Source organism: Numida meleagris, chromosome 13 (assembly GCF_002078875.1).
Source record: "Numida meleagris isolate 19003 breed g44 Domestic line chromosome 13, NumMel1.0, whole genome shotgun sequence".
Classification (NCBI taxonomy): Eukaryota; Metazoa; Chordata; class Aves; order Galliformes; family Numididae; genus Numida; species Numida meleagris.
The window spans coordinates 2,529,274-2,553,792 of NC_034421.1; the positions used below are offsets into that span (position 1 = coordinate 2,529,274).

The 24,519-nt window shown below is 41.6% G+C and overlaps 3 protein-coding genes across 6 annotated transcripts in view; 2 read left to right on the forward strand and 1 right to left on the reverse strand.

Annotated features, from left to right (window-relative positions):
- The window catches only part of C13H7orf50 (chromosome 13 C7orf50 homolog), a 102,190-nt gene that overhangs the window by 68,696 nt on the left and 8,975 nt on the right, over positions 1–24,519 (reverse strand). The gene's annotated exons all lie outside the window — the stretch shown is intronic.
- Positions 4,079–12,872, forward strand: LOC110406127. The gene is made up of 2 exons (XM_021412204.1): positions 4,079–4,471; positions 9,442–12,872. The coding sequence occupies exon 2, from the start codon at positions 9,473–9,475 to the stop codon at positions 10,490–10,492; it is 1,020 nt and encodes a 339-aa protein (XP_021267879.1). The 5' UTR covers positions 4,079–4,471; positions 9,442–9,472; the 3' UTR covers positions 10,493–12,872.
- Positions 13,838–23,036, forward strand: GPER1 (G protein-coupled estrogen receptor 1). Its single transcript, XM_021412203.1, has 3 exons — positions 13,838–17,358; positions 17,910–18,056; positions 19,343–23,036. The coding sequence occupies exon 3, from the start codon at positions 19,775–19,777 to the stop codon at positions 20,846–20,848; it is 1,074 nt and encodes a 357-aa protein (XP_021267878.1). The 5' UTR covers positions 13,838–17,358; positions 17,910–18,056; positions 19,343–19,774; the 3' UTR covers positions 20,849–23,036.

The following is a 24,519-nucleotide window of genomic DNA, read 5'->3' on the forward strand; positions in this document are numbered from 1 at the left end:
ATATAAATATTTATTTTTTAAAAAAAGCATATTTTCTTGTATTTGTTCTGAAACATCTGGTACTAGACACCGTGCTAGACGAGATGCTCCGAGATCAAAGGAAGTGCCATTCCCAGCCAGCTCCAGAGCATCGTAATTCTTCCTAATTAAGTTACGGTTTCACTAATTCCAAATGAAATAGATTTCATTCATTATTAATACGGAAGTTTCTGAGACCTTTCAGTTCAGCCTGTGTACAATTCAGTAATCATTCTAACACCCGCAGTGCTACGCAGAGCCCCGTTCTCTTATAAAAGTTGCTGTTAGACAAAGTTGTTTTCCACCCTTCATTCGAGCACTATTTGGAAATGCGGCCATTTTTAGCCCTCACTGGGGAGTTACCTAGATGACCTACCCACACAGATGAATTTATTTTGTAATTGATGGAAACCTCACTGCAGAGTAATAGTAACAAAATACTGTTTATCAAACAACAAACAATGCCCAAATAAGCCAATATAAAATCACTAATGGGGAACCGTGGGTGAGCAATCCTGAGATGCAATGGCAGCGATCACCCAGCACAGAGCACAGCTGTTCCAGAATAAGAGGCAGCAATGTTGATTTAGGAGCAGCCCCTGAGGCACAGGTAATTATTAATACCGGTGCCTACGTACCCACATCCCCAGCTCGTGCTTTTTTAACCCTGTCCAAGCAGACACTTTAAATTCCACAAATCCACATGGCTCCACGTACCTTGCACTCAGTTTGTCTATTGACTCATAAAGAGCTGAATCAGCTCTGCAGTGAGCTGACCAAAGGAGCTCAAAGCATCCACACAGCCACGTGCCCTTGCTGAGGCCCATATGCCATAGCTACATGACAGAAGCATAAGTATGTCGATTCCACTTAAAGATCAAGAAATCAAAAAAAACAACAAGCAAACAAGACCCCCACAAACATGCAGTGAACACAGAAACAACGAAGACAAGGTTTTTATTCTAAAATCCATCCACAAGCAGAGCTCCTTCAGCTCTCCAAGCTGGCAGTTCCTGGCTATGTGTACACATCTCCTTGTTGCTCTGTTTGGCTTTATGTTTTACCTCAAAGGCCTGAAGTTCCACGCTCTTTTAATCAAGGATGCAAATTTGCATCAAGAAGAACACTTTCACAGTGACTGTCAGCTGTGTGTCAGTATAAACAAAAGACTTAGAATAGACGCTTTTCTCAAAAAAAAAAAAAAAGAGACCCGAATAAGTTCTTTAAGAAAATGCATTAGCCCAAGGCAGTTCCCCCTGAGCAGGAAGCAGGAGTCAGCACATGATATGAGCAGCCCCAAGGTGCCAAGTGGCACCAAGAGAAGCTCCCTCCAGGCAGCTCAGCCCCCGAGCAGCGCACCAAGCTTCCTCCGGCCTCCCACGCTGCGGAGAGCATCCCACACTCAGGTTATTTCTGTTCCATAATTATGCTAGAGGAACAATTGAGATGGAAATATATGATAGCTTATGAAAAATATCTTCGGGGAAAATGTTGATTGTTTCTCAATTCAAAATTCCAGTAACGCTGCAATTGCTTTTCATCGCTGTGCACTGGGGAACAGGCAGTAACAGCCACTGAATACTCCAAACCAGCCCATCACACTACAGAGGGACACTTTCCTTAATAACCCTCCATAAGAAGGGCAAGAGAAGCTGCCTCTGCCCTATGCAAAACATCATTACCACATTCACCTTATTCACTGAGAGCACGCACGTACTCTGGTCATTAATATATAACTCATACAAACACTGCTAAAATAATGCAGACATTTAACCACCTTTGCTTTCGCAGTTTTCTGAAAGTTCATACAACTACACACTAGTTTGCCCCTGTTCTCATGACTTGTGCCCTGTGATCATTTAAGCAAATGGAACTGAACTGTTCCATTGTTTAAGACACAGCTGATCTCACAACAGCAAGATCTTGCTTTTCTTTTAGTGGTTCAGTAACTACGGAAATAACAGAACCCAGGGCTGCTGCTAAAACCATACTGTGTAGCAGTTAGGATACCAACAGCATGGTCTAAGCAGAATATGGAGTAACAAGTTGGGAAACCTTCATTTTCTGCCCTGTTTCTCCCATGGCCTTCAGTCTACTCCATCCATTTGGGACAACGAACTTCTCAGTACGCAAGCTTCTCCACCTGCAGAAGGTGGACATTTCCTGATGTTCTTCTCTGAATCCATGTGCATACTCTGAAATTGTAATGTGCTTCTTGCTCCCAAGTCAAAGTATGACAAGCATTCTTTCCTCTAGATACAACTGGATAATAACACGTAATACGGAGCACTATTCGTAAACATGAACATAATCTTGAAGATGCAAGCTTTCCCCTTGATTTTTTTTTGTTAAGACAGGACATGTAAGGAATAGCTTTTCTCTTTTTGTTTTTCTGGTTGTCTCAATATAATTTTTTCTCATTAGAAGACAAGCTCCTTCCGAGCTCTTCTTCACACTTTGCATTCTCAGAAAAGCTGTAACTGAAACACAGGAAATGCAGTCTTAATGCTGATGTGCTAGGGCTCATCTTCACTCAAGTTACGTCTCCTTCACCGACCGATTGCTAATTACCTCAGAAAAATTTAAGCTTTATCAAGCAATCTTGAACTTTTGGTGCAGACATTGATTTTTCTCTATTTCACTGATGGTCACAAAGGTACACTGGGAACAGATGAACCCCAGCGGCCGGTCCCAGCCGGAACCAAGCGGCGCTGAGGGACCCCAAGCTGTCAGAGCTGAGCTGATGCCAGGGCTGATGCCATGTGCGTGCACATGATCCCTTCTGAAACCCAAACAGGCAAGTGAGCATCTCCTAGTTGAGGACCAGATACTTCCGAAAATTTTCTTCCCATTCCGGAACAACCATTTGATTGTTTATGCAGTTTGGTGCATTCTCTGCACAGCCCTATGTCCTAGAAAGAACAAGGTGACACTTCAAATTTGCAAAACTCATGGAAGATAAACACTAAAAAACATTTGCCTGACTTGCACTCACTTACCCTTGTTAACTATATGAAATTGATACCAACAGAAGAAACAAGGACTTGGACACACCTCCAGACCAGCTGTGCCATACAGAACAGGTACGCTACTGAGCCAGCTTCAAGTTTTTCAGTAGCAATTTGGAAACACTATTAAGAATGAAAGGGAAACAAGGCACCCAGTTCAACAAACAACTGTGCTGACATGATCAAAAACAAAGACAGTGTGGGAGTTGAGGTGTTCTGAACAACATGTGCAAGCTCTTGGGAAACTGCATTTCACAGAGCCACTGAAATGCTGAAGGGCTGTTTTGGAGCACAGCTACTTCACAGAGAGCCTGAAGCAACCCACATCTAGTTTCAGAGAAGCGCTTGCAGCAGCAATGCTCACCTTCAGGTGGAAGTACAAACCTCAGGCTGACATTGTGCCTCCAGCCAACCTGCAAGCCCCGTTCTGAGACCTAGACTCTGGCGCATTGCCTTTATTCCATTTTGTTGAAATGGTTTGGTTCTTTCCATGTATTTTTCAATAAAGCTTGTTAAAGTGCAACAGATAAAACACCATGGAGACAGAAAGCATCGATCAAAGCTACCGCAAATTATTACAAGATTAGAAAAAAAAATGTGCTTTGCCATGGATGTGCTCCTATGAGGAAGCATGGTGCAGCTGATGCCTTCAGAACAACAAGGCTGCGCGCACTGGAATGACCATGAGCCAACCTTTTCTTGCTCGTTTCCATCTGAGGTTTTAAGAATACCACTAAACGATCACTATCACTCAAAATCGTGGCTTTTAACACCTCATGGTCATTGCAGAGTATCTAGAAAAATGATTTGTTGAATGTGCACAATACTGGAAGTGTTCCAAGAGCCAGAACCCATAGAGAAATAGAAATATACCTTATTTTTGAATTCTGACACACGCTACTTTTTTGTCGAGTATTTGCCCCATTTCTAAGGGCTTTTGCTCAGTATTTGTTCAACTGGCTTTTCTGTTTCTAGAGCTCTAGGAATTAAACCAGCACACTTACCAAAAAAAGTAATTGCAAAGGCTGGCCAGCGTGCGTACGATTACTTCATGAGCAGGAAAAAAATTCCACTGGATGGCCTCACATACTCAGAAATGGCCGTGACAAACACTACTTTTCTGTTCTAAAATATCTCCCTGCAGAGGATAATTTGAACTTTAAAGTCACATGGTGAAATCATAGGTTTGCTAAACATGCAACGTGTACGGTTTGAATGATGTAAACCCAGTTCCTGTTTCCTTTGCAGGACTGTATGTTTTTGCAGTCAGCAGGCATCTGGATTTTTCATCGCGATTTACGGCAGCAAAAGAAGTTACTGTGACATATTTATGCTCCCTGCATAAATAGAAAGGGCTATATCCTCCAAACAATAATTATATTTCATCTGACTATTCACAGTGAAAGTCTCAGCTAATTGTATCTGTGGAGCGTTTTCCTCAAAAGGTAAGTGCTTTATCTTACTTCGAATATGCAATGTTTTATTCATCACGAGAGGATCCAATTGCGAAGCCGAGGGTGGCTTTTAAAGTTTTTAATGTTCGCTTCTTTAACAAGATTTGAACGAGACAAAATAAAATAGCGTCTCAGAGAAACATCCTCGTAAAGCTGAATAAAGCCGAGCACTAAACAGAGTGACTCTGACAACTGCTTTCTGCCGAATGCATAACTCCCACTGAACTGACGATAGCTAGATGATGAAAGACCACTCGGTGGTGTGGACAGGGACTCCAACGACTGCCTAAGAGCAGTCTGCTAAAGGATGGACTTTTCTGGATAATCCTAACCGTGCTGTAAGGATTCGACAGGCAGGAAACACATCCACAGTGCTGGTGAGGATTATGTTCAGTTATTGCTGATTCATATTCAGGGAAAGTGAAAATAAAAGCTTTCAGTTTTTCAGAAGTTACAGTTAGGATTTCTTGAGAATTAACCTCAAATACATTCCAAAGCGTAGCAATTTTGTCGTGGTGACATTACAAGAAAAATGAAGATGGTATTTTACAGCAACCATCCCCCCTCCCTCCTCTTTTTTTCCACCACTTCACAGACCCAGCCAGAACAGGAAGGGTGAATTCACACATGTATTAACCCCCCACCTCCAAACACTGACATCGTTTCCGCGGAGCGGTGCAGCCCGTGCCCGGTCGCACCAGGAGCGCTGTGTACGTTGCTGTATAACGGGAGGAAAGAATTCTCTCCTTCTCTGAGCTGGTGGCAGGCTGGCTGCCCTGCCCAAGCTTTTTATAGAGGGAGAGCTCAGCTGCCAGCGAGGAACTCCCTGTTTTAGGAACTCTTCTTTCTAGACTTTAAATAAACAGAAGTTTCCCTGAGACCAAGCTCTCCATCTGCGGCAGTTCACCACCCAGTGAATGAGGGGGTGACAAAGCAATGGAACCTTACAGACTGGGCCCTCTCAGTACTGAAACCTGCTTTTCCCAACTTGCTATTTTTCAACTGCTTCTGAACATGGTGCTCATTTCCTGAGCTCCACCTGTTGGAAGCGAAGCAGAATGCATTAGCTGTCCTTCAGAAAGTAGAAACCCAACGTATTCAATTCAACCTCTGGCACAAAGGGCAGAGTGGACATGAGTGGGAAAACAGTGCCAGAAAGAGACAAACCCCAGAGAATAAAAACTGAAGCTGCATGAAGTTAAGGAAGGATTAACAGCATGCAAATGATCACCAATTAAAACAAAGTGTGGGGGGGAGCAGAGGTGAAGAAGAGGAAGGACTTTTAGAGAAAGGCAATGCAGCAAGCCACAATGCAAACAGCATGTTGTGAATTTCCCTCATTAATTAACTTGAGGAACAGGCCTGAGTTCTGCCATAGCTTCCACGTGTGAGAGCTCTGATGCGCTGTTTTGATACTGGTCTCAGTCACCATCGCCTAAATAGAAATGATGAAGCCAGTTCACCCCCTAATAAGCTGAGAGGAAGAACTCATTCACATCCTGAGGCATTTACACGGCACGATGACAGCTCCTGGAAGCAGAAAAGGACGGTGCCCCAGCAAGCACAGCACAAACACGACACGCTCTGGGAACAGCATACATGCCACAGCAGTACGGCCAGAACCAGACAGAACTCAGGGAATTCCTGGTTTTCTCACAGTGAAGGAAAATGACACATTAAATTATTCATTTGTCTTTGGTGGAAACACGAACATTCTGTGTTTGGCTGCACAGAGAGTCTGAAATGAAAGACGTAAGAAATAAACTGCTGTCCCACAGGAATACATCTTTTTACCTTAAACTCAACTACCTGTAGCTAAAAGCCTATAAAAGTTTGCAGAGACGTTTGTTTTACCACAGCAAAAGTTGTGAGCACCCTTATCCCATTATTACCATAAGCACACATTCAGTTTAGTGCCAGGAACGAACGCGGAACATTGGGAATGTTTTAAAACCCTCAAGACTTAAAATTTCTAAAAGTTGTTTCCCATGGTAGAGAAGCGCTGACGGGCTCTCTAAAGCTGTCCCCTCTGACGTGAACAGATGCACAGAAAGGTTACACCATCTGTCCACAGTTTTATTCAACCAAGCATTCATCTGCAGAGGCTGTGGAGGACCGGGTGCCTGCTGGCAGGGCCCGGCCGTGATCTCGAGTAAGTAAAAGGAGACAAGACATGGCAGAAAACAAGCAGCGTTAGGGGATATGCCGTACAGCAGAAATATATATCTGTGTGAATGCGTTGCAGAGAAAAAACATTTCAATATTAGCCTGCATGAAGTATTAGGCCTGTTTGATTGCAGCCATGGGCACAAGAGTATTTCCTAGCACAAGCAGAATGCAAAACTGCCATTTGCTCTCTTTCAAATACTCAGTGAGACATCAAAATCAAATAAGAAAATAGTCTGACATTATCAGTGTGGTTTGTTTTAAAGCAGAATAGAGACGGTGCTTGAAATAACTTAAGAAAGAATAACTATCTGCAGTGTAAACTTTAATCTTATTCGACAAAGCAGCAAGGATTTCAGAATACGTTACAACTGTTAGCAATGATCAACAGAAATGTAGCTATTTTTCTTCTGCACAAACACTTGATTGACTTCAAGCAAGCATCCTGCACTTTCACACTGAACAGTGCAGAGCTGCCAACAGCTCGGTGCTTTGGCAACATTTTGATAATATGGATAATTTTCTGGAATTTCCCTTTAAGACAATGCATCTATAATTTTTTTCTTCTGTCAAAATTTTAACTTCTATGGTTGCACAGTTATTTTTCCCTGAAGTGAGGGGGAAATTAAAAAAAATACCCTGCTTCGGTCAAAGATGAACCCAGTATCAGTACCAAGGCCAGATCCGGAGCACATTTCAACAAGGTTTGGCACCTTGTTTTTCCTGGAACCTGGCGGAAGGCCGTGCCATTCCCTGTGAAACCTGAAGTTGCTTCCTTTGTTTCCTTGGCAATTCCGCTACCTCTGAGACGCTCTGCAAGGGCAGCGGGTGCAGCCATGGGGTGGAAGCTGTCAGGAAGACAACGGGAACCTTCACAGAGCCAGAACTCCATGGAAATACTCGGTTCTGCAACAGGGCTAACAGGACTGGAACGTAACCGCTGGAGACTCTGGCAGGAAAGCTGCTCAGAATGGAAGTGTTTCTTAACCTCCTGAAAGTTCTGTGTGGGATGCTGGCTTCTGATAAGAGCAACAAGGTTTCTGGGGATGCTCAAGTGGTTCACATCCTCTGCAATACTGGCACAGTATCAGGCTAGGCTTCGCACATCTCTTCTAATAGAAGGTCAAAATTTGACTTACATTGCTTCACTGAGGAGACTTCCCCGTATTTAAGAAGAGATGCGCTGTAGGAGTGAGTGACTGTGTAGCACAGTCTAACACAACCAGGTCAAACTAAAAGAACAGCCACAGAGCCAAAGGGGAGTGGACTGCATGGCAGCTGTTTACGAGGAATTTTCTGGAATTTAACGCCCAGCATCTTGGGTTTTATCCTCAAAAACTTTGCATCTAAATCAACATGGATACGATTCAAATCTTTTTGAGCTTCTTACACTGCCCACCGAAGTTGAGCATGGAGTGTAATGGAGAAGACTAGTCAGTTTTATTTCAAAAGTGATACTTCGGAATTGAAATTTAATAAGTGGAAATCTCTAGCACAAAGAAACACTGAGGAGCCAATCAACTGACTAAAGTTGTGAGGGATTTTTTTTCTTAATTATCCCTCTGTTGGAGCACGGTAATGCAATCGTGATTCTTTCCTTGTGGTCCATACCCAAAATAAGCAGACCAGAAAGAAAAGCTCTAGTGCAAGCATTTAAGAGAGATTTCCTCAGCTAACAAGCCGTAGGTCCTCCTTTGAAAAGATTCTCACTCCACTTTTCTTAGGATTGTTTGTATTTAACAACCTACTTCTAACAATTATAGTGACTTTTAGCTATTCATTGCCAGTGTTGCCTACCAGCACGTTCCTGTAAGGCACAGCCGAGCAGAGAGCCTCAAACACAGGAGGGCTCTGACCACAGCCAGCTGCTGCCCTATGACACAGAGCTTCCCGTGCACATCCTGCATTCCTGCCCTGGAACCTCACCCAAAACAGCAACTTCCAGAAAGGAAAAACTCAGTCTTTAAAGAGGGGGAAAGAACACTGCCTAATCAAAACATAACTCTATGGTTTTATAGAAATGCAATTATAATTACATAAGATTATATATATACACACTTAATCAGAGTCGCTTTGATAACTCAACTTTTCGAATTAAAGTATTAGAATTCCAATTTTGAGGAGAGATTAAAAATATCAGAAATGTGAAGTAGTGTCAGAGGTAACAACCACAAATGAGCTGTCAAACAGCATTAAGACACTGACTTATCTATAATGAGCACTGCTTAAAAACATCCAAGTATCTTTATGAACTTTTACCAATTTAAAGTTAACTTCCACTGTAAGAGTTAAAATCACCAGAATCACTTGGTGGAAAAATGCATTATGTGCAACTGCAAGCCTAGCACTCTTGTTATTGTTACTGAGTCTGTTATTTTCTGAACCAACCTGTACAAGAAAGTGTGTCTGTTATGCTTTTAGTGGTATATAAAGTATGTACACACGTATCTTTTACACTTGGCTTTTCTTAAGTACATACAATGTTCCCTATGAAGCTTTTTGGCTGAAGGAGAATCCTCCAAACACTGAGAGGTACAAGAATTACTGTATCAACATATCCAGGGTCTCTAACAGTGAGCAGCCCATCCGTGTTACTCTTAAAATTCTCCAGTTTCAGGAGTAAAAATAGTTCTGTGGTAGAACTTTATCGAGAGGCTATAATGCTCTGCTAATCACTTTCTCATGCTTGAGCATGTGCAAAAAATAATGATTTCCTGCAAAGTATGTAACGCACAAATGAAGAGACATGGCCAAGTGTACTTTAACACCTGTTTCTCCTTCCTTTTCCATTTCAGCTTCTAACTTCCCTGACCAGGAACAAGCACGATGAGCGCTCACAACATGACGTGGATCAGCTACCCAAGCAAGAGCCTGGCTTTCACCTTCCCAGATGAAATCGAAGCATTCATAGCTTCTCAAAACGTCATATCGAGACTGATGCACTGCTACATTGCCTTCTTTGTGCCAACAGGACTAATAGCTGGTGTGTGCATTTTGGTCATTTTCATAAAGAATTATGTGCAGAGCAAAGCCATGGAACACTTAGACTCGCTTCTTCTACACTTCACCATCAGCAATATTACAATGATTCTGCTGTCGTTTACTGTCATCAATAGGCCTGACTACATAAGAGTGACCCACCTTGCGTGCAGCGTCCTGTCATTTTTGTTCAACTTCAGTTATTTCAGCTCTCAGCACGTTTTGGTGTTGATGCTTCTCATACTGTTACTGAAGAGATTTCCACCAAGGACTGCGCTGAGCATAGTCACCCAGCGTCCCATACTGCATGTTGGATGTGTACTGCTATGTGCCTTCTGTTTGTCACTGATGGAAGCAGTACTGGTTGGCACGGATAACTACCACCTGGAAACAGACTGCCAATTAGATCCATTATTTGCGTGGCCTGAATACGAGATCGTTAAATTCATCTTTGGATTTGGAATCCCATCATTTCTTCAGATACTCTCTTTTACCATCCACCTTGCTAAAGAAGCCCCTGCTGAAGCTCCAGCCTTACAACAGCACATTCGTAATTACCTTGCTGTGTTCATTATAAGCATAACAGCATTTATATGCCGTCTATTTTATAACATTATGATTCTCCTCCGGACAACGCTGAAATTACAGAAGAGCATCGGAACTCCAAAGGATGAGCTCGTGATGAATATTGCCGAAATAGTATTGTTCTCAGAGAGCTGTGCTAGTCTGGTACTCATACTTTGTTTGCATAAACCATGCAAGGATAGAATACTTCAAGTCATACGGAACTGCCGAAGGGCACACACCACCAACAGTCATCCTGAAATCCCAGTAACACCTCTGACCCCTGAAGCGACGTCTCAGTAACACCTGCTTGTCTAAGAACTGACCATCTACTTCCTATGCTTTATTCTTCTTTGTAAAGGACAATTGTTCTTTCTTTTGATCCCAAATTTGGACTATCATACAGCTAGCAGGACTGAAGGAAAAATATATTTAGTCTACTATCTGCAGTGACCTAACGTGCAAACATGTAGGATTTGGGGGTCTGCTCTTTTGCATGCATGTATGTGTGCGAATGTAAATATTTTTTAATCTCCTCCCTTCTGCAAGTTACTCCAAAAGTGAGCAGAAAGTACTGTAGCCATAGAGGTATGCTTCTGCAATAGCATCAACGCCTTAGTAAGGATGCACAACAAAACATATCCCAAAGCAACGCTGAACTAAGGTAAAAATTTGCAGCCAAAGCATTTTCTCAGGTTTTCTTCCTCTTTGGACTGGGATTTCTTGCCCTAGAAGCTACTCATATTTTTGTAACATTGGTTAATTTCAGTAACAACAGCAGTGAAGTATGGGTTAAGAGTCCGTTACAATCCCAAAATAGTGATAGCACAAATCCATTTCACGGCTTGCTTGTATTGTATACACACACAAAAGAGAGTATTCCTTCCTTTTTTCCATTTTCCTCTTCAACATTTGTTGGAACCTCAAAGGTTTTTATCTGAATTCTTGCACATACACACACGCAAAACAAAAACAAAAAACCAACAACACAAAAACCTCTCAAATTAATGGAAACGTTGGTCCATAAAGAAGAACTCCATGTCCTTTCTGAGGCACTGAACTGGAAAGATCAACAGAATGGCTAATTAAAACTTTGTGCTAGAATGAAAGCTTTTTGTTAAAGTACGCTCAGCTTCAACTTTGCATTAAGACTTTATGCAATTATTGATTTAAGCCATTCTTGATGAGTTCATTCAGAAGTATGAAGTCGCATGCCTTGAATAGTCACATTCCATAATGTCTTAACTAAAAAAATGAGAAAAAAACAGGCCCAGAACAGTAGAACTGCTTTTAAAAAGGCAAAAAGAAGCAGAGCCCCAGATCCAGGCAGAAATCAAGGCTCTGCTGGAGATAGGATGGGAACATTGCACATTTAGATGAGAATTCACAGGTAAATAGTGCAAAACAGGGAAAGAAATCCAAATCTGAGCATCCCACAGCAGGTGTGGCACCGCAGCTCAGCTGCAGCCCTCCAGAAGTGGCCGCTGGTGCAGGCAGAGCCTCAGGTGCAGGGCTGCAATGCTGGCTTTGAGCAGGTCATTATGGAACCCTAGCTGGCCTGGAGCCCTCTTATACATTTGGCTTCAGTTTCAGATTTCCTTTCAGGGAGAAGGAGAGAACAGAAAAAACAAGGAAGGCACAAGGCTGTTCTACATCTCGGACAAAGATGTAGAGTTGGACACAGGTTAAAAACAATACACAGTGACGTGATAAGCAATGCTCAAGTGACCTGAAGGGTTTTTAAGAAAAAGCACTTTGATACTTAAACTCATATGTTTACGTAGCACTGAAGACAAAATTTACTTGATTAAGCATGGCATCTGGATGCTAAAGGAACCAAAAGATTTTACAGCAAAGTCTTGGAAAATATCTTAGTGGGGTTCAGATCCGCATGCAGAATCAGTGCAAATTGGCATGGGCTGCCTGAAATACAGTAGAGCAGGCACTGATCTACCAACAGGAACGCGTTCTGCAGAGCAACAGCCAAGAGGAAGACTAAAGGACATCTGCCCAAATATACCATACATAGATCTAGAATGTAGATATATGGATCTCGTCCTGAAATCAAAGTCCTGAAATTCATGGACTGTGACTATCACATGCAAATAGAGGGCAATAGCCTCACCATGACCGTAAGGACCAACGTTTCCACAAGATGCAAAAATCAGCTGGTGAAATATCTGCACTGCACTATGTCAGCTTGTTCTCCCACTCAGCTCTGTTCTGCTGCCAGCACGAGCAGATGGATGACTAGGGAACATCACATAGAAACAGGCCATTATTAGAACTTCGTCAGAAAGGAAATACGTAGGTAAGGATCACCTCTTCAAACACAAGAATTAATTATATAGCTGTGAAGGGATTTCGCAGATGGCATCTGAAGTTTTGCTTTGCACCTGAGAAGAGGGAGATTAAACAACATGGTCTGAACATCAGCCCTGCAGAAAGGAGCCTGAAGAGAGGGGCTGTAAAGAGCAGCACGTCAGCAAAGAAAGCTGACAGACTGAGTGAAAGGATGTGTCAGAAGATGTAAGCTGTTTATTCCAGTTCAGACAGAGAATAGCATAGCTTCCTTGCTAAGCAGGTTATTTTCTAGAATGAGAATTATGCAGGAAGGATTCTACTTTATTCACTGCTTCCATATATTTAAAAGATGAAAGAATAAATATTGTATCGTTTCTGAGTCCTGTGTTACTGTTCAAGGTGCCGGAACGTAAACCCAGCCAGCAAATACCAGGACCTGGTTAGATAATGTTGGCTGGGTCCTGGGAGCCGGTCTGAAGTGAGCGAATCACACAGATACTCCCACAGGAGCCTGGAGGTCCAGCACAGGTAGCACGTGTGACAGAATTGCAACATTTGGTTCAAGTAGAACCATACCAAACGTCTCAGAGAAATAAAAGCTGTAGGAGCCTACTGACAGAGCTAACACTTGGGAACGAGCAAGAACAAACTACTACTGCAACGCTGTGAGTGCTGAGGGGTGCAGCTCCTGGCTGCTGTCTGTGTGATGTCAATCATTGTGCTCTGGTCTCTTTCCTCTCCTGAGCTATTGCATGGGGACAAAGAGTATTTTCTGCATGGCTGGTTGTACTGTCATAAAGAAATCTCTACATACAGGAAAAAGACTAACTGAAAAGGAGAAAACAAAAGGAATCAGGAGAGAAGAGGCTGAAACGTGAAACAAAAATCCAAACTCTCATTAATATAGTTTATAGCATTACAGAAAAGTTTTGTTAAATCGTTCTTGATAAAGTTACACAGAGTTTCCGTTAAAAGTCAGGACAATGAACACATAGTCCTAGAGGAGATTACTTTCAATTCAACTAGAATATGAGGGCAGATACCTCTACGTGCAATGGGAAACGGACAGAAGTAGTCCCAAAAAGCCATTATAAAATGGGCAAATTTGAGGTAGAAGAGCAGCTTTGGCTAGGATTAACAGTGAATATTTCTAAATGACTAATAACTTGAAATGTATTTTTTAAGAATAAAATTAAATCTGCCCACTCCGATTTTTTTCCATCTGTACCAGCAACAGCTTTGCTGCCCACTTTCTTCCAGACTTCACCTAGTTCTGATCAGTTTGTTCCAGAAGAAAAATGGTGCAGATATTTTTGTAGGCAAGCTGTCAAAAATAACTAATGCCACATATTGGAAATTACAAAGAAGAATACTTTATTTCTGTACTGGTAACATACACATCTAAGATGGGCTTGTCTGGAAAAAAAAAAAAAACCTTCAGCTCCAAAAAATAAGATAAATGAACAGGCTGCTGAAGTTTAAGCATGCATTTTTGAATGGATAACATGTTTTGGAAAAGAACATGTAGAGACTAAAGACTCATCTTTTCTGAACCAGCTGGCTCAAATCCGATCTGGTCCCATTGCAAAACAACATCTGAGCTAAAGAGAGACAGGATTTGCACAGTTGAATCATAACTCGAGCTGCTATACCCCCATTTGTATTGCTAAGTCCAGCCTCAAAAGCATTTGAATTTCAAACTTTCAGGCACAGAAAAGGCTCCAGCATCATTTATCTTGACTTTGAGGTAGCTGCAGATCTAGGATAGGATGAAAGCTCAAGCAATTTAGCCAAAACAAGTATGCTATGCAACTTTAACACCATATACTCTGCACAAGCAGTTGATCACTAAATGACTGGTATGAAAGAACGTGTTTTGCTTCCATAGTACCATAATCCTTATTCTCTCATTCAGGATCAGTTAATGACAACTATGAAATCCTTTCATTTGGACAATTGGAGAGGCGAAGTGGCCAGAAAGGACTGCCAGACTCAACTACAAGAGTCAGAAAGGCCTGTTGCTTTGTGAATTTTATTTTTATCACGTTTGGGTAGAGACTGAAGTGCTACAGTGAATCATCCTTCACTTTTACATTGTTTTGTCATCCAATTTCGTAAAATTTGGATGCGTTCCTCCTCTCTCTGAAGTGTTTTGCAATATACAGTGTCAGAAAATCAAAAAGGTTTTAGCTGGATAGTTTGAATGGCTACAGGTGTTGTCCCTGCATAGAAAAGGCTGAACTTTAAAAAAATTATTTTTAGTAAGAAAAATGCATTCTCAGAATTACTAGCAACTAAAAAGGCTAAACAAACAAATACGCTCTAGGCAAGGTTTTCTGCAGGCACAGGACACAATTATTTGTTCCAACTCAAACTATGCTTGATTATTTGCAAGAAAAGGAGCGATACTGTGACTGGTCAGGATAACATACAAAGCTACTCCATAGGAGGGTAACAGCTCCAGGCAGAAGATGCCATCCAGTAGATGGGAAAGGTCACAGGCAGTGTTCATGCTAATAGAATGATAAGAGAGTTCTGGAGGGGGAGTTCCATCTACTTGCAAAACTTGAAGAATCTTAGAGTAGCATCTGTACTCCTCTGGAGATCATTTCAGTGGAGATACCGATGTGAATCCTGTTTCTTCTGCATATGGTTGCATTACACCGTAAAGCACTCCAACACGTTCCCTTTTCATGCAGTTCAGTACCTTACCCTTCTCCAGCTTCAAATCCACCCACGCTCTCCTGCACTCCTGGCAGGACCTGCCAGCTCTCACACTAGGCAGGGCTTATCCTGTGCAGCATCCCGCCAGCAAGGCTGCGTGTGCCAGTGATACGTCGGACCTATTGCCTTGTGCCCTCCTCTACTCACCTCCCACTTTCTTCTTCTTCTTCTACTATCACACTCCTTTGGCAACACAGTAGTCCTATGCTGACGTTTGCTAAATTACCTAGAGTACCCTACATTATACGCCACTTCAAGCCTCTTGGTACACCCAACCACATCACAATTACACTAGCACTCCTACAGCACACTACAGTGTTAGATGTGTTTATTGAGGTATATACAGTGTTTAAGAAGTTTACCACAGATTCAAAAATAGCTGCCAGGAAAAACATTAAAGGCTGGAGTACTGCAGTACGACATGACAGGAAGGCTAGCACACCAGTTGCTTTCATGCTTGTTCTCAGCAGTGCTTGCGATAAGGCACGACAGGCAGGGCTATAATACTGTCACAACTGCAGTTAAATATGGATCGTGGAGGCACTCATTATAACGTCCCATGGGATATCAGCAAATGATGAGGGAAAAGGGAACGCAGTGTTTGGCAGCTGCTAAAATTTGTTTTAAGCACTTTATGACCCTTTTCAACAGGGAAGTGCTGAACGGCGAGATTAAGATAGATTAATCAGTAACAATAACTTGATTGCATAAACAAGAGCCTGGAGATGCTGTCGTCTGCTTTAGGAAACAAAATTCAGAGAATTCACATGACCACCTCATAAAATATTTACTGAAACACATAAGTCACTAATTACAATGTAATCATATTAGATTTGGCCTCTTCTTACGCTTCGTAGCTCTCCTAGCTGGAAAAACAGCTACTTTGGGGCATTTTCTGAAGGAAATTTCCTACCTACTCTTGAAGCATGGCAAAATGACACATTTCTTGTCATAAATTCAAACAAGAAAATCAGCGCTGATAACAGCATTATACATTTGGATAGGAAATCAGCTGATGCTCGCAGCTAGAAAACCAGGGGCAGACAGAGCAGCTGATTGCTGGAGCGGGCCCCCATCACAACCAACAACAAACATCCAGAAGCCACCACTGGGCATAAAGGGAAACACAGATCCTGCTGGCCCTTACAGCATCAGTGCGAGTTCTGAAGGACAGAACTAAGCAGAGCGAAACCACATGATCGACAAACAACAAGAAAGTCTCTTTATAATCCTGTCCTTAGAACAGGAAAAAAAAACAGCCCTTCAAAGCTGGTATCACAAGACTTTCTAACATGACAATTACTGCAGTCCTATAACCCGGCCATATCTGTACACTTCTCAATCCGAACGCTCTGTCCTCGTTACCCCAACAGGAACACTCCAGAAAGCCATCTGCGTGCACCTTCTCTTAAGCTAAATAGTAATGCACTCCCAAACCATTCCCAGATCGTCACCGTGCAGGAACATCTCCAGGAACGCTTCCAGTAGCGCTGCCAAAACCCCGCCGCCCTGGGCACGGCCCGTGACAAGAAACCTGCAGCCGTGCATCTCGATGGCACGAGGAGGAGAAGGGCCCCTTCCGCCACAGAAGAGAACTTTGAACGTTCACATTGCTGTAATCTGCACGTATCTGAGCAGTGCAGCAGACATTAGACACCCGTTACAACCACACGCTAACTCCAGTCCACGCTTCTGAAATGATAACGTTGACTTCTTGGAATCCGAATGCTGAGATCCATTTCATCTTTTTTAATAGCGGTGGAATATCGCATCAAAGTACGGCATATCCATTAGCGACACTTAACGTTCAGTTGGCAGATCAATATATTCATAAAAAGTTAATTACGCAAAGACAAAATCGCTCTTTTATGAGAAAAGAGAATTTTCTTTCAGTTTTAAGAACTGTAGCCACCAGTAGGTGGTGTTTCTGGAAATGTCAAAGTACTTCTCCCCTACAGATGAAATGCAAAACTCCACCTGCACTATTGGTGCTTTCACGCAAGACTGACGCTCCACGTTCTCTGCAAAAGAAGCCTATCCCATCTAAGGGCCTTTGAGCTGAACGATTCCACCAAGTGCCGAGATGACAACGTATACCTGAAAATGTAAATACATGCAGGCAACATGGGACTGACTTGAAGGTAGGAGAAAACTGAGATTTGTAATGCCAATTTAGCAAATGACCTTTCTTAGCTGCTAGATTTCTCTCCATCTAATATTTTCCTCTAAACTGTCCAGGGGGTTTAAGAATATCTTGTATAACAGGAATTGTTGCTTTATATAGATGTAAAATATGCTCCCTTGTGACTTGCAAATAAGTCTCTTAATAATCCATCAGCTGAGCTCTAGGTTTGAATACACTGCCCTGCGTGCAGAAATGCTGAAGGCAAAAAGGAGAGCAAAGGGAATGTTACGCAAAAGAAAACTGACAAATAAGAGACAGAAGCTGCGTGAGTAGTTCCAGTAAAAAAGAAACCAGCAGAAACAGGGTTAATTCCAGCCTTATGAGGCTGTTCAGCAGCACTTCGACTGAACACAAATTAGAACAACCCTGGGAATCTATAAAGCTTGTTTTATTGCCAAGGACATGCAGCAAGATCTGCATTTTGCTGTTGTAAACTATCCTTTATTTAAGACATTTTAAAACAGGATAGACTTTGAAATGATTTCTTTACTGCTGAATTGTCAACAGGTGACACTCACTGCAGCTCTGCACACCTAAATGCAAGTTTATACTGGCACGGCAGTGGAAGTTGACACATCCATTAAGAGCGTATCTGAGCGAGGAGCAGCCTTCTGCTGTCTGCAGGAAAACCAGCTCTGGAAAAACGGAATTAAGGTAAAACAAAGTGTTTCACAGTCCGTGGTTACCTGTAACGTTTGCAGTAGCTTGGGTTTCGGTGGGCTCTCAGACATTACTAAAACCTGAGCACAGAGCTGCCATGTAGAATCAATTGCTTTGACTCATAACTTAACCTTCCTTTTATTTACAGCATTTTTGTGCCTTACTCAAAGATAAAGGGGTGTTACATGAAAGACAGCGGTTCGTGTCTCACTGGGATCTGCTTGAAACAAACACCAAACCTTCTTCAAATACGTGTAATTTCACACGGATATTTTAGCACAGAGATTTACCGTATGAAAATGCTTCAAAGCACAGCAACAGTGACAGCGTTCTTACGCCTCTCACTATGAAGTAAAACCTCTTTTAAGTATCTGCTGGCTACTTCTTATAAAATGAATACATTTAAGCGAACTCAGAAGTATATTTCTGACTGCAAATATTGTAAGGCTCCTACTCCATTCGTGGTTTGCTCCTTCTGTGCATCAGTACTACTTGAAATCATTAAAACGTGGAACTGAGCACTAATTTTACCAGTTAACAATTCAATCGTTTCATCAAGGCTTTGCTGGTAGGATGAAGATTAAAGCAATTCAGAATATTTAACATTCAACGCAAGCTACCCTGGGTTACCAATTCCATGCTATTTATTTGGATTTTATTCTTTTTAAATAAACTTCCAGCAATGCCCCGAGTCCATAGCATTCAACGTTTATAACTAAACAAATAGGATTACTGATGTTTTCCATTCCTTTCCAGAAATCAACGTAGCATAATTAATTGCAAAGAAAAACAAACTGATGTTGGTGTAAATCCATGTGCTGCTTGTATTACCTTCATTTCTAAAGTCTGCGTTTCCTTCCCTCTGAAAGCAGAAGGAACCAACTGCTGTTTGTCTCCGCTGCTTTCTCAGCTACAGACTCTCCTACTTAATAAGCTTAAGAGCTGATGATGAATTCAACACACACACACACAGCATATGCAATATAAACTTTATATCTATAGACTTTCTTCATTAGCCCAAATTCTCCCATTTAATTTTCTGTATTTCCACGTATTCCAATACTGAATCCCTAAACGGTACGCAACGTTTTAACAGATCTATCCTCACAACACGGTATCATCTCAAACTAATTTTAATCCTCTTAATGGAACCTTCGTGCATACATTCCGACATGACGTTTCCTACAGGCTCAGCTGCATGTCTGAAGCTAGAGAAAGCACAGTGTGCATGGCAGAACGCTGCAGTATTAGATTAACGGTTTTCCATTTGCAAATTGCAGGTCCAAGGATGTTCACTGAGTATTAAGAGAAAACAAATGGAGCTAGAATTCTACCATCTTCCGACCCGCACAGAGGAAAACTGCTGATGAAAACCTCTTTTTGAAGTGATCCAAGCACCATTATGGTAAAAAAGATCCCTACGTGATCTTACAGTGTATAGGAACTGCAAGTGCTCTCATCTGCAATGTATATAGTGTCTTGCAAAAAAAAAAGAAAGAAATGTACTTTTTGTACTGTTATGTTTCAGTCAATTTCAAGTCTAATTAATTCGGCTTCTAAAGAATTTTTTTTTTCCTATACGTAAGCGCGGGCTCTTCCAGTCCAACCAAAATGCTTCCAATTCAGTGCTTTGAAAACATCCCAAAATCTCATCCTTTCGGCATCACTACCAAACTGTGAGTGCTGTTAGCTTTTCTGCAGACACTTTAACCATGGAAACCTACTCTGCCTCAGTACCACCCATTATATGTAACAGCACAACTTTCAACCTCAATGGATCGCATCTGTGTAACGAAAGCCTATCTTCCAGATTAGCAGATAAATCAGAACACCAACAATATGTTATTGGGCTTTTCTTATCGTGTCTTTACACAATTTTTCTTTTTCCTATCGGTTTTGTAGGAAACATTCTGATACTGGTTGTAAACATAAGCTTCCGTGAAAAGATGACTATCCCAGACCTTTACTTCATCAACCTCGCAGTGGCTGATCTCATTTTAGTTGCTGATTCCCTCATCGAGGTTTTTAACCTTGATGAGAAGTATTATGATATCACTATTATATGCACCTTTATGTCGTTGTTCCTTCAGATCAACATGTATAGCAGCATTTTCTTTCTGACATGGATGAGTTTTGACAGATACATAGCACTGGCAAAAGTGATGAGGTCCAACCTATTCCGCACTATGCAACACGCCAGGTTAAGCTGTGGTCTCATATGGATGGCGTCTATTTCTGCAGCACTAGTTCCATTCACAGCTGTGCACTTACAACACACCGGAGAGGTCTATTTTTGTTTTGCAGATGTAAAAGAGATTCAGTGGCTAGAAATAACCTTGGGGTTTATCATCCCCTTTGTGATCATCGGTCTCTGTTACTCGTTAATCGTCCGAGTTCTTATAAAAGCACACAAGCACAGGAGCCTTCGCCTGCGGCGACAGAAAGCTCTTCGAATGATTTTCGTTGTCGTCTTGGTTTTCTTTATCTGCTGGCTACCTGAAAACGTCTTCATTAGCGTCCAGCTTCTACAAAAGAAAAGCGAGCCCGCCTCATCCAGCAGCCCATCTTTCAGGCACGATTACCCTCTAACAGGACACATTGTGAACCTCGCAGCTTTCTCTAATAGCTGCTTGAACCCTTTAATTTACAGTTTTCTAGGGGAAACCTTCAGAGACAAGCTGCGACTGTATATTGAGCAGAAAACCAAGATGTCCACGTTACATCGCTTCTGTCAGGCTGCCTTAACGTCTGTCATCCCCGACAGTAATGAGCAATCGGAGGTCTGATTTAGGGGGTGTTGTGCAGAACACCTGACTGTGAAGTTGTGCAAACAGCGAACAAAACGCTTCCTACTAACAGCAAAAAGCGCGCCCGCCTGCGTGTGTATTATATCGCTCCACTGAGTAGCGAAGGTTTATATTCAGAATGTTTTTATGACAACTTTAATGTACAAGAATATGTTTTAGTCAGATTTATATTTAATTAAGAGCAGGATTATTAAAAGCTGAGCACTGAAGGAGCTTTATTTTATATAGTACATGCATGAATGATAATATAGAAGAAAATTTTATCAAGCTAGGAAGACTGTAGATTTAACTTGATTATCAGAGATGCTGTATTGCTGGTGTGTAGAAGGTACTTCCACTTAAATAGCCAAGCTGCCATAAGAGTGGGGAAAAATCATTACAACACATTGATGTGGAGATGCAGAAAACAATGATTTTTCACCCAAATGTGTTAAGTTAAATGACTTTGCTTTTGAGAACTATATAGTATTATTGTCACTGTATTCCAGCATGTCTTCCACAGTTAACTTTTTTAATCTTAATATAATCTAGAATGGTGATGAGTTTTCGTCTCATAAATCTAACCTGCTGTTTACATCAGTACTGGATCAAACCTGAAATCATCTGTCACTATATTGCTCATCTCAAAGAGCTTCACTGCAGCAAAATGTAAAGCTTCGCTCTTGCAAGGATTCCCCAAGACAGCATTTCTCAGGATGGATATAATTGGGCTTTTTGTCAAAAAACGCAAGCACACATATATGTGCATCCACATCTCCCTTCAGATTCAAACACAAGTTGTATGAGATCTGTCTCCACTTAGCAAATCCATTCAGATGGTCAGAACAAAATGCTGTATCTTTAAAAAAAAAAGCACTTTCTGAAAACGTCTGTAAGAATTCCTTATAAAAATGAAAAGGCCTCTTTTTTTTTTTTAAAAAAAAAAGGAAGAACTTCTGTAAAGGTGAATGCATCATCAGATCTGCACTTGGTGCCCTGCCCACCCCTCCCCCAGAAACCACAGGTCTTCGGGACCTTAAGATGCACGCTGGTTGCTCTGCTCATTCAAAGACAAATCACGCTAAGAAAACAAATGTCAGCACCACACGCTAGAAAACAACAGCTTCTAATTTCTTGTAGAAAATAATTGGGTTTTAAATCTGGGTGATGTTTAGCGCAGGTTACTGCTGAACTTCCTCGGAGGAAGCTATAAAGTTCCTAGAGACTCGTGCACGAGGTCATTAAACCATCGCTCACTGCAGCTCTGAAATACAGGAACTAATTCCACCTCTGTGCTCACCAAGTAAAGCATCAGAACTCCGCAGAATGTGACCATGTGCCCTATTTTCAAATGTCATACATGAGCCAATTAGCACACTCAAGGATTTTTAAAATGTAGACAATTAAAGCAATGAGTAGAGTATTAAGCAACAGAGAAAACAGTGATTCCACTCATATTTCTCACGAAATACTCAGAGTTTCCTAGTGAAGTTGTAGCCACAAAAGGCTTGACCTATGAACAGAGAGGCCCCAAGATGATGCGGCACTGGAACCAGCTGGATGTTCCTGAAACACTGAAGCAGGAACTGCAGAGAGGAGTTTGCCCAAGTGCTGGTCATTTCCAAGGGACCGTTAATCACCAGCTAAGGAAAAATTTCATTTATTCCCTTCTTTCCAGTAGAGCGCTAAATATACTCTCTCTCTGAAAGATGCAAGCACTGCCATGCCTTCTCTGCGTAGAAGCTGCTCGACAACACGATGCAGCAAATCTCATGCTACACCGAGACAATACACATGTCCCTTTTCCCTCATTACTTTCATGTTTGGAATTAACCACAGTCATCCCCATCCTGCGGAGTGCCGGCGTACATTAACCACCCCTCTGACAGACGGCTGTTTCAAACAGCACAAACGAAGGAATGGATCACGCTCCCAGCAATGCATTTCCATCAAGCAAGCATACAACCCCATGGCAGCATATTAGCTTTGTGTAACCTCAGCACTTTCCATGAATAAAAGTGGCTTATTTGGGGTTACAGCAATATAGTTTCCCAAATGGAATTCCTCCATCTGAAACATCCCGTTACGCGCACATCGCACACCTGAGCTACCGGAGGAGGTTCCTACTGCTGATATTTTGGTTCAGGCTTATGAGCTGTACCTGAAATGACTAAATTTAAACATGCTACTGTAAATAAATAAGTTTTCTCCCAGGTGAAAAAATGACATACCTCTTCAACAGAAGTTGGTTTGTCGTTTTTTTTTTTTTTTCCCCCAATGTGAAATTTAATCACGTAAAAGAGTTGCTTTCGCTGCATCCTTTCAACAGCTTGAGGAGATTTACTACACAGTGACTGTGCAGGCATGAAGAGCAGAGACAGTCGGTCTCAAGATGAAGTTTGTTTAATTCATGAAAAGCATTAATGATGTGAATGCATGTAGCAAGGAATTCAAGTCAATGGGTCAAGCAACCCCAGATCTTGCATGGGACAGATGAGATGCAGGGAAAGACACCCCCCTTCCCTTCCCTACCTTCCTGGTCCACAAAAAAATCTAAAGGCTAGCATCCAAAATGCTCAGCCCACCCAGTCCAAAAGAAAGCAGGTGCCATAAAGCAAATTTGAAAAGGAAAAAGCAGAATTCCTAAGACAGTTGTTTTCAGTATAGTTTCTATCAACTAAAAAGTGCCGTCTCTTCTTACATTGCCCTAATGTCATCTGACGCTCATGTTATTAATTGAAAATAGCTTATCTGCCATATAAAACACATTTACTAAACCTGCAAATAGGCAAGCTTTAAGAAAAACAAAAACACAAGCACAAAGCTTCAACAAGAAAATGCTTTTAGAATTTCGGATTAAGTGTTCATCTTTTAGGCAGAATTCACCAGCTGTACAGGGCAGCTCTCATCACTCTCCCAGACATCAAGTTAAGCCAGAGGCCAACTGAAAGTTTCATTGCGTGAGGACTTTGCTGTACTTACTTTATCAGTTGTTCATTAAGACTGCAAAAGGGAGGAGGTTACCTGGATAACTCTGAGTGGTTAGGATTGCTACTTAAATGTGTCCAAATGTGGTTTACAGTAGGTGAAAGCATGTAGAATTCAACCTTCAGCATGATTTAATTCCATTTGAACTTGTTTCTAAATAAACAGGAGAAACAAATGCATACACAGAAGGAAGGTTTGAATTTTAATAGCTATTCATGAAGATGAATCAATGAATTTATTTCATTTTGCTTGAAAATGAGAGTGTGATTTTAACTGAGGGGACACTACCCTTCCGATCCAAAAGCCTTTCCCTACTCCTTCAGAGCACCACACAAATGCCGGGGGCTTTCAACAAAGAAGAGCATAGGCAGAGCTAAATTCATCGCTGAATTCAATTAACTGAATTATCTCTTTGCAACAGTCGTTTACTCTTACATTACCAATTACATTTACAGCAGCCCATCTCTACACAACCAGATACGGACATTTCTCGTTCAGATTGTTTAGGTTAAAAAATTATTATTATTACATTCTGTGTATTAAACATGTCACCAATAAACATTTCCACCTCAGAAATGCATTTTGTCTTCTTTTTTTTCTTTACATGTTTAATCTGCAAAAACAGATGATAGGGAACAAGTCGTTTTTAAGACGTGCATGCAGACCACCTTGCCTGCATACCC